This window comes from Pollicipes pollicipes, unplaced genomic scaffold, assembly GCF_011947565.3.
Source record: "Pollicipes pollicipes isolate AB1234 unplaced genomic scaffold, Ppol_2.1 Scaffold_7231;HRSCAF=8579_pilon_pilon_pilon, whole genome shotgun sequence".
In the NCBI taxonomy this organism is placed as follows: domain Eukaryota; kingdom Metazoa; phylum Arthropoda; class Thecostraca; order Pollicipedomorpha; family Pollicipedidae; genus Pollicipes; species Pollicipes pollicipes.
This window is the reverse complement of record NW_023597034.1, coordinates 15,078,365-15,092,388: the sequence shown is the minus strand read 5'-3', so window position 1 is coordinate 15,092,388 and position 14,024 is coordinate 15,078,365. Positions and strand designations below refer to the sequence as shown.

General features: G+C 58.3%; 1 protein-coding gene across 1 annotated transcript in view; it reads left to right on the top strand.

Moving 5' to 3' along the window:
* LOC119109761 (uncharacterized) overlaps positions 1-14,024 on the top strand; it is a 74,303-nt gene that overhangs the window by 5,406 nt on the left and 54,873 nt on the right. Inside the window, exon 2 of the mRNA XM_037233512.1 lies at positions 4,453-4,505. Within this exon, the coding sequence (XP_037089407.1) occupies positions 4,453-4,505 (53 nt within the window). The remainder of the gene's footprint in view (positions 1-4,452; positions 4,506-14,024) is intronic.

Genomic DNA, 14,024 nt, shown 5'->3' with positions numbered 1-14,024 from the left:
TGTGGCGGGTAATCAATTGTTGTTGTTTATTATCTTACCCTAGCAGGTCATGAGTGAACGTCGTGCGTCTTTATTTGCCGTCTCAGGGTTCAGTGTGTCCGACAGGCTCCAGATTATCTTTATAGGCGGGATATCAGCTGGATATTAGGCTCTGTTCCAGGACTAAAACTTTGGCTCGTTGGCCCATTTTGGGGACACGGCCTCGCCTTTAGTCACACAAACTGGTCCTCTGTTCACCAAATCCTGCACATCGATATAGGTGCACTGCATGCGTGCTTTCTACGGCGGGGATTCTAAACGAAAGAAAATGTCCGAAACTACCCCGCATGAGAGAAAAATGAACATCTCTGTGTACACCGTTCGTAGTGCACATACTTGGATCCTAGCAATAGAGCGCGGGATGTGAACAGCTGGATAACAGCTGTTCTGAGACCCGAAACAAATTTTGAGGGTGTACCCGAAGGATATCTCAGGTTTTGCACCATTTCGGAGTTTTGCCGAAAGATGTTTGAGGATCCAAAGCGTTTTTGATAGTTTTGTTGCAGGCAATACCGGAATTTCTGACCAAGCTTGATACGCCAGCCCGTGCTGGGACGGAATGACCCTTCATCAGCCCTTTGCCGGGAACGATAATATGCCCCGAGTGTGTTGCCCACGGAACCCCTTGCCCGCAAAAGGTGAGGGCACGGACGTCGGTTTGCATTCTTCTGGGCTGGCCACTTACCCTGTCCATGCCCATTTTACCCCTCCCCCACGGTAAGTTTGGCCTCCCAACCTTCTGGTGCCTTAGTAAAGCAGGGCAAGGCAAATGGGGTATCGAAGCAATATCAGCTGTACAGAAGGTTCTTATTATTTCAGAGGGAAAAGGAACAAAGAACATGAAATTGCCATATCATATTCAATGACTAACTTTCTGTTTTTCCTGCGTGGCTACACACCAAAGAATCCCGCAGATGAGTACCCGCTCCAGTTATCAACGCCGACCTTTCCCACACGGTTCACCAGCGCACGCACGTCAGAGCGTCTGGTCAACTCACCGGCTGATTCACACGAGGCAGAGCTGGAACGGTGCGTCCCAGCCGGCGGCGACGTTACCGGCCTGCTGTTAACGGCTGTCTCGCCGCCTGTGCCGTTTCAGTGCAATTTCAGCTGCAAAAACGATGTTCGGCGCACAGGTGCGCCGTGCTTGTCACGACAAACCGCGTCCAGTTCGATGACCTGCCTACGGGTTAGCGAGATACAACGGAGAGGTGTGTTGGGGTGCGCCTGTGCGGGGCCCGACTGGTCAGTGATCCTGGCAGGAGCAGCTCCTACTGAGCCCCGATCGTCGCCTGCTGCGGTGGCTTGCTGTCTTATGGGGTGTGTCTGTGCGGGACCCGGCTGGTCAGCTATCCTGGGAGGAGTAGCTCCTACTGAGCCCCGGTCGTCGCCTGCTGCGGTGGCTTGCTGTCTTATGGGGTGTGTCTGTGCGGGGCCCGGCTGGTCAGCTATCCTGGGAGGAGCACCTCCTACTGAGCCCCGATCGTCGCCTGCTGCGGTGGCTTGCTGTCTTATGGGGTGTGTCTGTGCGGGGCCCGGCTGGTCAGCTATCCTGGGAGGAGTAGCTCCTACTGAGCCCCGATCGTCGCCTGCTGCGGTAGCTTGCTGTCTTATGGGGTGTGTCTGTGCGGGGCCCGGCTAGTCAGCTATCCAGGGAGGAGTAGCTCCTACTGAACCCCGGTCGCCGTCTGGTGCGGTGGCGTGCATGCTTGTGTTGTGAATGTAAGCCGAACGGTACGCGGCCGACCTAATGCAGCATGGAGCATGGAGCAATGCAGCATTCTCTTTATGAACAGTACAAATCATAGATGGAAAAGATGCGCGAGGAAATTCCATGAAGCTTTAAGTGCTGAAAGTATTTTGCACCAGCATAAGTAATGACACTTTTGCATGTCCGTCACGGGCTACTCGGGACACCGCCACTCGGTGTTACGATCTTTAATAGCACAGCACCCCAAATAAGGTCAAAGGAAGAGATGTCTTCTGTTGCTCAATAAGAACACTAAAAGATGTAGCCTATCGTCATAAGTGCCATTTATTTTAAAACACAATTTCCGTGCAAAAAGGCGCATGAAGCAATCAAGTAGCTCTACTATGGAGACGATGGTGCGTCAGGCAGTGTTTGCACATAACTTACATGCCATATCGTATCAGCGAGCCTTCTTTTAGCTGGAACCTCGTGCAGTGATACTGATATGAGTTGAAATTGTCGCCAAATGTTTTGCTCAGCGCAGATTCAGCTGACGCCATCTATGTAGGTGGCGCCAGCTGAAACTCCGCTCTGCTTGGTCGCTTGGTCACTTGCTCTCTGTGAGCGGCGCCGCTCGCGACCACTGTACTGTGCTGCCACCTATCAGCGGATGTGACATTAAGATGGTCGCAGAGAACCTTTCAGGCTGTTTGAAAACTGACTTTGGAAGTATTGCGTTCGCGTGAGTAAGAAGAGAGGCTTTCCAAATGACCACCACTGCCATGTTTCTCGAAAACATTGACGAAAACATTGCTACGTTTTGTGTCCTACGTAGGTCTGCGTGTGGTGCACACGCAGACACCAACACGAACACCGCCCCACGTCAGGTCTGCGTGTGGTGCACACGCGGACACGAACACGAACACCGCCCCACGTCAAGTCTGCGTGTAGTGCACACGCAGACACGAACACGAACACCGCCCCACGTCATGTCTGCGTGTGGCGCTGAATTCAGAAGTGGCCCTATCGGGTACATGCCCCCCACGTTACCACTGTAGCTGTTTTGGGAGATGACCATACGACCCCACCGAGTCATCTGTCATGTCATCTGAGCTCCGGCCTCTGTACTCAGACGCCCATTGTCTGCTACGAGAACGACTTGCGATGGTCGGTCATCAGGTGTCAGGACGTGGCGGCAGTCCTCCTGCCGTTGCTCAGCAGAATTCCGACACACACACACACACACACACACACACACACACACACACACACACACACACACACACACACACACACACACACACACACACACACACACACACGCACACACACACACACACACACACACACACACACACGGACACACACGCACACACACACACACACACACGGACACACACAAACATACGGACACACACACACACACACACACGCGCGCGCGCGCGCGCCCCCGCACGCACTCAAATATCAGTCAGATGGCTCTTGCTTTGGTCGGTCGGAATACTGGAGTAGGAACAGGAACAACATGTTCATGAGATGAGCACAGGGACGGATAGATATGCATAACCCATGCATCACGCTGATCAGCTGTCATGAAAGAGTTGCCACCTTTTCATGTGGTTTGGGATTGGGATGGGGTGGGGTGGGGTGGGAGAGGGTGTCTAACACTCAAATGTCTGCCACCTTGACGGGTCTTCCAAAATGGCTTAAAGATTCCGGTGATCCATTCACGCCGTGATAGGACGCGGAACGCACCGTTTTTGGTTGAGCTCCTGCCCGGGCCGTCAGCTAACAGTACCACAATGACTTGGAGCATCCCTCACATTCATGCTGGCCGGCGCGTTCGGCTGCTGCGCGTGGGATGGGCCCAATTTGTGCCGGTCCGACGGCCAGCCACCGAGACGGCCATTAACTCGCCGGTACGACCCGTTTTCGGTACGGCCCGCTGTCGGTACGGCCCGCTGCCGGTACGGCCTGCTGTCGGTATGGCCCGCTGCCGGTACGGCCTGCTGTCGGTACGGCCTGCTGTCGGTACGGCCCGCTACCGGTACGGCTGCTGTCGGTACGGCCTGTTGTCGGTACGGCCTGCTGTCGGTACGTCCCGCTGCCGGCACGGCTGCTGTCGGTACAGCCTGCCGTCGGTACGGCTGCTGTCGGTACGGCCTGCTGTCGGTACGGCCTGCTCCCGGTGCGGCCTGTTCCCAGTACAGCTTGCTGCCGGTACAGCGGCCCGGCCCTGACCAACAGCGGCAGCGCCATAGCGGTGTCACGGTACGCTGCACCTACCTGCCCATTCCGTGGTGTGCTGTGTTTAACGGTGCAGTATTGGCATTCTGTGCCGCGGCGTGACTACGGTTTGTCGCGGGGATGTTCTTCGGTCGAGCACCAGCTGTTGTATCACTTTTCAGGATATGTTCCTCACCTTCTATCATATGACGTCTTCTTGCGCTGTGATTCACTGTTCGCCCCTCCTTGTCCAGTCATGTTCGATACCGTTTCTTGTCTTATCTTGTCCTCTCCTGTCCTCTGCTATCCTCTCCCGCTCTACGCAGACTTATATTCTCATCCTCTGTCCGATCCTGTCGCCATGTCCTCTCTTCCCTGCCCTGCCCTGCCCTGCCCTGCCCTGCCCTGCCTCACCCTGTCCTGTGCTGTCCTGTCCTGTCCTGTGCTGTCTTGTCCCGTGCTGTCCTGTCACGTCCCGTCCTCTGTTGTCCCCTCAGGAGGCGCCCGTCGCGCTCTTCTCGCTCGATCTGTCGGCCATCTGGCAGCCGAGGTACGGCAGCCCGCGGGGCGAGCAGCGGCGTAGTTGTCCGCGCCGCGCCGTCACGGATGTGTGCACCGCACCCGCCGCCGAGCGCCGGTCAGGTGCGGCGCGCGCGCGGGAGAGGTCAACGCTCACCGAGGCGGCGGCGGTGGGATCAGACCGGCGCGCGCCAAGAGCGCGCCGCTCGGGGCGGCTGGGGCCGCCAGCGAGACCGAAACGCCTGTCTGGGAGTCATCAGGAGCCATGCCTGACACTGGAGCCGTGCTTGGCACTCGGGCCGTGTCTGACACTAGGGCCATGCCTGGAAGTGTGACCGTGCCTGGTACTGGAGCCTAACTTAGCACTGGGACAGGCACGGCTCCCGTGTCTGACACCGGGATCGTGCTTGGCACTGGAGTGGTGCCTGGCACCGGAGCCATGCCTGGCACTATAGCCGCGCCTGGCACTGGAGCCGTGTTCGGAACTGGAGTCGTGTCTGGCACTTGGCAGCGGGAGGCAGCACTTCCAGAAGGCCTCCGTGGCCAAATGTGTCTTCTCGTAGGAGGCCCCCGGCCAGTGTCTTATTGAAGGGAAGGGACACCCAGGGTATGCGCGTCATTATCAAATGGTTACATGCATCCTATCCAAGTAAATCAATGCTGACATTGAAAACATTTCAGAATGAGACCCTTCTGATTCCCTAGCAAAGGGTCTCGCTGTCCCAAAACAGGGCCACCTATTCTAGAAAAGGGCCGCATGATGGATGGACCTCCTAGTCCAGAATAGCATGCTATTGATTCAAAAAGGAGGCCCCAAGTTCTGGCCAGGGCCCTCGCTATCACAAAACAGGGCACCCTGATCCGGTCCCGCGGCCGTTTGATACATGAAGAGGCCTCCTGTTACAAAACTGAGCCTTCTGATTATAGAGGGTGCCTCGTAAACAAGAACAAGGGCCTCCTAGTTCATAACGGGGGGCGGGGGGGGGGGGGCTCTAGGGCCAGAAAAGAAGCCTCATTAGCACAGCATTGAGCATACTAACCTGGAGCATTCGCTACGTTGTTCATAAAAGGTGACCTCATGATCCAGAAATGTGACCCCATGATGTAGGAATGTCCTCCGATGAAAAAGGTCAATGCTATAGCTCAGTTAAAGAATGGTCAAGGGTCTTCTGATTAAAGAGTTCAATACTATAGTTCAGATGTGGAGGCCTCCTTGATCCGAACTTCGGTAACATGCGAGCTGCCGCAGTGCCTTCAGTTTGGAATACGGCCTGCACAAAAGGTCTGAGGGGAAAAAACATGCGCCTCCCCGCCTGTCGGCAGAGGGGAAACTGCTCCCCTGTCTCCCCTGCTGCGCCGCCCCTGGGTGGAGTGCATTACTGAGGCGATGTAAACAACGCTGGCAACATGCATTTGATAGCGGCCATGCCATGGTTTGACGGTATGAAGGCAGTCAAGCGCGTGTGCGAGGCCGGTGTTATGCCACAGGTCACGGATAAGGCCGGTGTTATGCCACAGGTCACGGATAAGGCCGGTGTTATGCCACAGGTCATGGATAAGGCCGGTGTTATGCCACAGGTCATGGATAAGGCCGGTGTTATGCCACAGGTCACGGATAAGGCCGGTGTTATGCCACAGGTCATGGATAAGGCCGGTGTTATGCCACAGGTCATGGATAAGGCCGGTGTTATGCCACAGGTCATGGATAAGGCCGGTGTTATGCCACAGGTCATGGATAAGGCCGGTGTTATGCCACAGGTCACGGATAAGGCCGGTGTTATGCCACAGGTCATGGATAAGGCCGGTGTTATGCCACAGGTCATGGATAAGGCCGGTGTTATGCCACAGGTCACGGATAAGGCCGGTGTTATGCCACAGGTCATGGATAAGGCCGGTGTTATGCCACAGGTCATGGATAAGGCCGGTGTTATGCCACAGGTCATGGATAAGGCCGGTGTTATGCCACAGGTCAGGTCACGGATAAGCTTTCACGGTTGTCCTGTTAAGGTCAGAACGTTTTTTGATGTGATTGTGTTCTTGTGAGTAAATGTTTTCTTTTTCGTGGGGGAGGGGGGATGGGGATGTAGCCAGTTTGGTCATTGAAAAACGTTCGCTATAAAGCAAGATGTGTTGTGGAGACATTTACTGCGCGTAAAACGCTTGAGACTTCCGTTTTCTAAAGCTGGCACGTAATGATACGTACGTTCCTAGTTCTGAGTTGAATTATAACTCATCTACAGCTCTCATTTAATATCTAGTCAGAGTCACGATGTTCTCATCCAATGCATTGGAAGTCGTCACTTGCAACCTCTTACCGGACACCCCCGGTCCAGCTCGCCACCGCACCCGTGGACCGACGCTGACCGGACGTCCTCTAACGGGACACTCCCGGTCCGGTCCAGCTCGCCACCGCACCCGTGGACCGGCGCTGACCGGACGTCCTCTGACCGGACACTCCCGGTCCGGCTCGCCACCGCACTCGTGGACCGGCGCTGACCGGACGTCCTCTGACCGGACACTCCCGGTCCGGCTCGCCACCGCACTCGTGGACCGGCGCTGACCGGACGTCCTCTAACGGGACACTCCCGGTCCGGTCCGGCTCGCCACCGCACCCGTGGACCGGCGCTGACCGGACGTCCTCTGACCGGACACCCCCGGTCCGGTCCGGCTCGCCACCGCACCCGTGGACCGGCGCTGACCGGACGTCCTCTGACCGGACACCCCCGGTCCGGTCCGGCTCGCCACCGCACCCGTGCCGTCGGCACTGACCGGACGTCGTAACACGGTCTAACTGTGATGAGAGGCTTCGGGCACCGTTACAGGCGCGCTGGCCGCGCCGGGTTCGCATCGGTGCAGCCCCTGGCCGCGGCGCCGCCGGCCTGGCCTGGGCCGCCACGCCGCTGCAGCACGCCTGGGAACGCTGATCCATCGACGCCAAACAGACGCGGCGAATCGCAATTTGGCCCAATGCGGTGGGAGTTTTGGAGGCTCGTGGGTGCTGCTGGCGTCATTTGCACGGCTTGACTGCGTTGCAGAATGGTTATCAGGTAGCACCTCAGGAATGTTTATGGTCGTGGAGGAGAACGTACCTGCTTGGCTATCCGTCGCCCACAGGCAATCATTGGTTGACTTGATGTGCTTCCACGTGTATGTGCACGTAATTCCATTGCCTGCGCCCTCTTTGGTGACGTGATATGTGAAGAACCAAAACGATGTATGCAATATGGATGCCCTTTGCTCGGGAGGGGGTCAACTTAACCCCCAAGAGATCTCGAGAACTAAGAAAGCTAGAGGGACCAAATTTACAGGGTGTATTGACCTATATGTGAACTTACTTAAGTCAAAGTTTTAGGTTCCTAGGTCACGAAATTCGGGTCAAATAAGGTGAAACAATGTCACATTTCAGGCTCGTCTTCGAAGTGCCCCTAGAACCTAAATAACTGTTTCTAAGCAAAAGATCACATGCTCATCTAAGGTCAGTGACCTTTTTTGACCTTTTGAAGGTCAAGGTGACCAAATTCCTACAAAAATGCTCTGAGTTTTGCAGTTGTGTAACCGACAAAGATTACGCTAGGCAGCATGTTCCAAAAGCAAAATGCTGCCCTGGGTCATTTCTGATTAATGACCTATTTTGACCCCAAAGAAGTCCATGAAATATGTATAATGCGGTTCCTGCTATCCATAAATTCGAAATGAGCACCAGAATCTATCCCGTACAGAAAACACTAGAGTAATAAAACGGGCTGGTTTTGACCTTGGTCTGACCTTTATATATGACTTTAGGTCAACGTAATTTGCTTTTTCAATATTTGTGTTGCCTAAGAAAGCATCTCAGAGATGTATGGCTTCGTCTAACACTCCGTTGTTGCATCAGATTGAGCGATTCCCTAGAAATTGGCTTTGCTGAAACCATGACCTGACTTGACCTACCATAGGTCGACGACCTTAGAAGGTACATCCAAATTTTAGATACCAAACGATCCGCTATTGAATTGTCTACAGCCATGCAAAATTTGGCGCCGCTACGCCGCGCCGTTCGGAACCTATTCTGGAAAAACCTGGGGGGGGGGGGGGTCAATTCGCCCCCAACCCGAGCGCGTGTTAAGAGTAGAGTTTTCATGTTGACAAATATTGATCTTCAATATAATGGGAGGTACTGGGTAATCGACGTTATTAAGCAAAAATTGGTTACATTGTCAACACTCGTCGTTTTAAGTTGTGCCTATGATCACAACCTATCGTGATCACAACCACAGCTCAAACGTCGAGCTATCATACATTGCTGTACAATGGAGTCAATATTACTACAATGGAGCCAATGTTGGCTTGATAATGAAAGCGGGGAATCGTGCCATGTTTTCGCCAAATAACAAATACATGTTTCTTGCATTAGCAGCAATATAGGCAAACTAGTGACTATCACGATATGAGCAATGGAGGCAAATCAGCGGCCCAGCGGTCCCTGTGGCGCTGTCATCAGGACTGTGGACCGGCGCTCTCCTGGTTCAGTCAGCAGTCCCTATGGTGCTGTCATCAGGACTGTGGACCGGCGCTCTCCTGATTCGGACAGCGGCCCCTGTGGCGCTGTCATCAGGACTGCGGACTGGCGCTCCCCTGATTTAGTCAGCGGTCCCTGTGGCGCTGTCATCCGGACTGCGGACCGGCGCTCTCTTGATTCGGCCAGCGGTCGCTGTCACGCTGTCGTCAGGACTGCGGACCGGCGCTCTCCTGATTCGGCCAGCGGTCTCTGTGGCACTGTCGTCACGACTGTGGACCGGCGCTCTCCTGATTCGGCCAGCGATCCCTGTGGTAGTTTCGTCTTTGTGACCACAGCGCCGGCCCTCTCCTGATCTGGACCAGCGGCCTCAGTGGCGGTCCTGTCATCGGCGCCGCGGTACCAGCGCTCCTCCTCCGGCCCCGGTCAGACCGCACCAGCCGGGCTGGGCGGTGTAGAGACGGCGAGCCGGACGGGGCAGCGTAGGTACAGCCCCACCAGCCAGGCGGGCGGTGTTGGGACGGCCCGAGCCAGCCGGGCGGGGTGGTGTAGGTACAGCCCCACCAGCCAGGCAGGAGGAGTAGGGACGGCCCGAGCCAGCCGGGCGGGGCAGCGTAGGAACAGCCCCACCAGCCAGGCAGGAGGTGTAGGGACGGCCCGAGCCAGCCGGACGGGGCAGCGTAGGTACAGCCCCATCAGCCAGGCAGGAGGTGTTGGGACGGCCCGAGCCAGCCGGGCGGGGTGGTGTAGGTACAGCCCCACCAGCCAGGCAGGAGGTGTAGGGACGGCCCGAGCCAGCCGGGCGGGGCAGCGTAGGAACAGCCCCACCAGCCGGGCGGGCGGTGTTGGGACGGCCCAAGCCTGCCGGGCGGGGCAGCGTAGGAACAGCCCCACCAGCCAGGCGGGCGGTGTTGGGACGGCCCGAGCCAGCGGGACGGGGTGGTGTAGGTACAGCCCCACCAGCCAGGCGGGCGGTGTTGGGACGGCCCGAGCCAGCGGGGCGGGGTGGTGTAGGTACAGCCCCACCAGCCAGGCGGGCGGTGTTGGGACGGCCCGAGCCAGCGGGGCGGGGCGGCGTAAGGACGGGCCGCGCTGCCCTCCACCGACGCCGCGCGGTCAGGGCTCACCAGCTCAGACGTTCGTCGTCGCCGCTGCGGTCACGCGGAAAACCGGCGCCAGCGCGCCTTGGAAGCGTGACGGCGCGGCAAATCAAGTCATTAGGACGCGTTACCCGCAGGTCGTGCCGCCTACCGGCGTACTACCGTCAGGGCTCATTAAGCAGGCAGGTCACGCTTCGGCGAGTGCGCCGTTTGTTGCAGGCTTGGGACCGTGTCAAACCGCCCCCATCGGAGTCGGACGCACCGCCCCTCCATGCCACGCAGCGGGCAGGCCTGGGACCGGGTCAAACTGCCCCCGTCGGAGTCGGACGCACCGCCCCTCCATGCCACGCTGCGGGCAGGTCGAGGTCGAACGGCATGTGCCAGTGACCTGACATGGTGCGCTGCGGGCCGCACCGATAACACCTCGGGGCTCGGGCGATCGCCTGGGCATCTACACCGCCGCTGTCAGTATATGACACGGTGCACGCCGGTCTGGGGTGGCCAGATCGCGGTCACACGTGGACGTTGACCTCACATTGCCTGAGGCGTTAAGTCCAGCGCTCTCCCCAGAGCTGGCGCGGCTGACAGGATGTCAGCAGCCCCCCGGGAGCCATAGGCCCTCGCTGCTCCTGACTGCGCCGTCCCTTAGTCCGTCAGATCGCCCGGGCAGCGGCACAGGGGCCTGGCTGCTTCTCCCGCTGGCGCCAGGCAGCACACTGCGCCGTCCCTTAGTCCGTCAGATCGCCCGGGCAGCGGTACGGGGGCCTGGCCACTTCTCCCGTTGACGCCAGGCAGCACAACGCGGCGGCTTCAGCTGCTTAGAGCGGCCGCTCGGTCGGTCAGCTACCTTTCGTTTTTTTAGGCTTTCGATGGAGTGCAACTGTCTTGCAGATCGCTTTGTGTACGTGGCTTACCTGGCAGTAAAACTTGAGAGTGCCGGATGCAGTACAGGTACATCGTTAACATGCATTCAAAAAGCCTGGGTGCTTCTGGATTTATGACGAATGCTAATCATGTCTGATAGATATGTAGTCGCTAAATCGTGCCGTCTCAAAGAACGAGATCGCACACGAATCCTACCCTACGGAGCACTTGAAGCATATCGTCATGTCTTCCCGGCCTGACCAGCCCCCCACGCGACGGTCCAGCAAAGGTCCGCGCCCTCCCACCGCGTCCGTGCCAGCCGGCTGGTGTGCGCGGCGCGCCGGCCGGCTGTGGACGGGCCGTCGCCGGCCGGGGCCGACAGCTGGGCCCATCACCGACGTGTGAGAGACGTCGCGCACATACTCACCCTCCGTCCGCGCGTGAGGCGCCGGCCGGCCGCCGGCGCCGTCCCACGAGCGCCGTCCCCGAGAGCCGAGAACCAGCGCCATGGCGAGCGGAGCGTCAGGACTGCTGCCTCTGAGTCAGATGGCCAGGTGATCGTACAGAGACCGTGCGGAGACCGTGAGAGGCGATTACGCGCTGTTTGGTGTTAAGTGTGACGGCACCGTGGGATGTGATGAATCTCGCCAGTGTCTCTCAGTTGGCGGATGTTTCCCGGGAGGCTCCGTTTGCCGTGCTCGCTCCCGTGACTGGGCCCGTGCGGTGGGAGCGCTCGCTCCTCGAGATGCGCTGGCAATGGTCGGCGTCGCTGGCCCCGGGCCCACGCTGGTGACCGCCGAACACTGGACCACCGCGGGGGGACCTCTGCGAAGTGGTCCCTCTGTTGGTACCTGTCCGGCGCGAGCGAGCGCGGTCGGCGGCGCGGCCATCTGTTGGCCGTCGGCACTCGTGCGATACCGGACGGGCATCGCTGCCCGGCCGCCAAGTAGGCGTCATTTCACAGTGGGGCGGCCGCAGCTGATGGATGGTGGCCAGCGGGGCGCAGCCGGCCGCAGCGGCTGGCCTGCTTCCCGGCTGTCCTCCCACGGCATGCCGCTTGGTCCTCCCACGGCACGTGCGTCCACCGTCCGGCGGCACACACCGCCGTCTCCACGGAATACAGCTGGGTCGGCATCACAGGTCTTGATACCCGCCCCTCCGGCAACCTACATGCAACTTATGTGACGCGGTATGTGTCCGTCCGCTGGCAGATACCAACGCCAAGGACATATCACGGGGTATGTGTCCGTCCGCTCGCAGCAGATACCGCCATCAATATCATGCCGGGGCAGGTACCTTCGCCATCCGCGCAACGTGTCGGTCTTTTCTCACGATAGATGATTTCGTCCCCGCAATGAGCGTGATTAGTTCGATCTCTCCCTCCTCTCTCTCTCTCCCTCTCCCTCTCCCCCTCTCTCCTTCCCTCTCTCTCTCGTTTTCTCTCTCTCTCTCTCCCTCTCCCCTCTCTCTTTCTCTCTCTCCCCCTCTCTCCTTCTCTCTCTCTCTTGCTCTCTTGCCCCCTCCCCCTCTCTCTCCCTCTCCCTATCTGTCTCCCTCTGTCAGTATCCATCTACCCTGCGCTGCACGTTTCTCTGATCATCCACGACACATTCGTCCATGCTTCGTTCCACCCGCTACACATGCTTGCGTTCCTCCCGTGGCACGCGCTGACACGCCCCCCACGGCAGGTGGCAGCGGACTCTACTCCCCTGCCGATGCAGATCACAGTCGTCTAATAAAATCACGTAAAGGCGATGGAGCTAAGCCTGCAAGTTATGTGGATACATTCTGGATTTTCACATAGGCTGGATGAAAAAAGAACACCGCTGTCGTGAATGCAATGCAAGCATGATATTTTCCTTACACATTTGCGAATGATTAGATGGAGAGGTTCCCACACGCCCACATTACCGAGAAGGCAGACAAACATGTGGACAATTGACTAAAGGAGTTGAGGTTTTCGCCCAGCACAGCGGCTGGGTGGTAGTTGATCAGGGAAATTGAACTGTTGTTTGGCACAGTGGCTGCTCACCCTTCCGTCGAAAACAATCCGGTTGGTGCCAACTGAACCCGAACGGGCCACACAGCTTGTGTTCAGATCCACTGACTCAGCGCGAGTCAGTGGATCTGCCTCAGCCTCACGACCGAGGCGAGCTGAAGTGACGGCCGGTCCCACACACACAATCGCCGGATCAGTGCGGGCGCTCGTGCGCTGCGACTCCGGCGCTGGCTGGCGCCGTTGACTGGATCACAATGGATGGCGGGTTGTCTCGGCGGCCCAGCGCGCTCTTGCTGCAGAGTCTCGCCGAGCTGAGCTCATCAGACGAGTGTTGCCATTCTCATTCTCTTCTATGCCTGACGATGACCGCACAGCCGCGGACCAGGCGCCTGGAAAACAGAGAGCTCCGGTGGGCGGGGCAGACAAGTAGCGCAGGAAAACAGGGAGCTGTGGTGGGCGGGGCAGGCAAGAAGCGGCGGCCCAGCTCCCGTAAAATCTACCATTTGCAGTTCCAATTCTAGAAATGACGTAAGGATTATCCGCGTACAGATGTCTGATGAAAATATATACAAATTGCATTTTGGCCTCGACTTTTCGTGAGTCTCCGCGTGCCTACGCCAGACCTAGGTCACAGCCACGGCATCCGTGACATTATCGCCCTCCCATCCCCCCTCCCTCCCCTACTGGTGGCCGGCCCGACCCCGGCCTCACGGCAGGCAGCCGCTGGTGTGGCCCGGCGCCACACTGTGGGCGGGAGCTGCGCCACACCGCGGCCGGCTGCGCTGCGGCCTCCTTTGTGACGCGCAGCCGTGCCGGAGGCAGATGGCCGGCCTCCGCTGCCGTGCGTCCCGTCCCGTTCCGTCCCGTGTCGGACGGGCGGCCCAGCCGGGCAGGGCGACGCACCGAGATGCGGCGGTGGGACCGCCTGCAGACCTCCACGGCCTGCTCGGCTGGGAGGGATGGGTCCTCCCCGACCTGCACCGGCTCTCACACACAAGTTAGTCCAGCTTCCCGCATCCTGTGGTATTAGCAACACACAGTCACGTGACACGCTCTAGTGCGGTAAACGCGGCCTGACAACCAATGGACTTC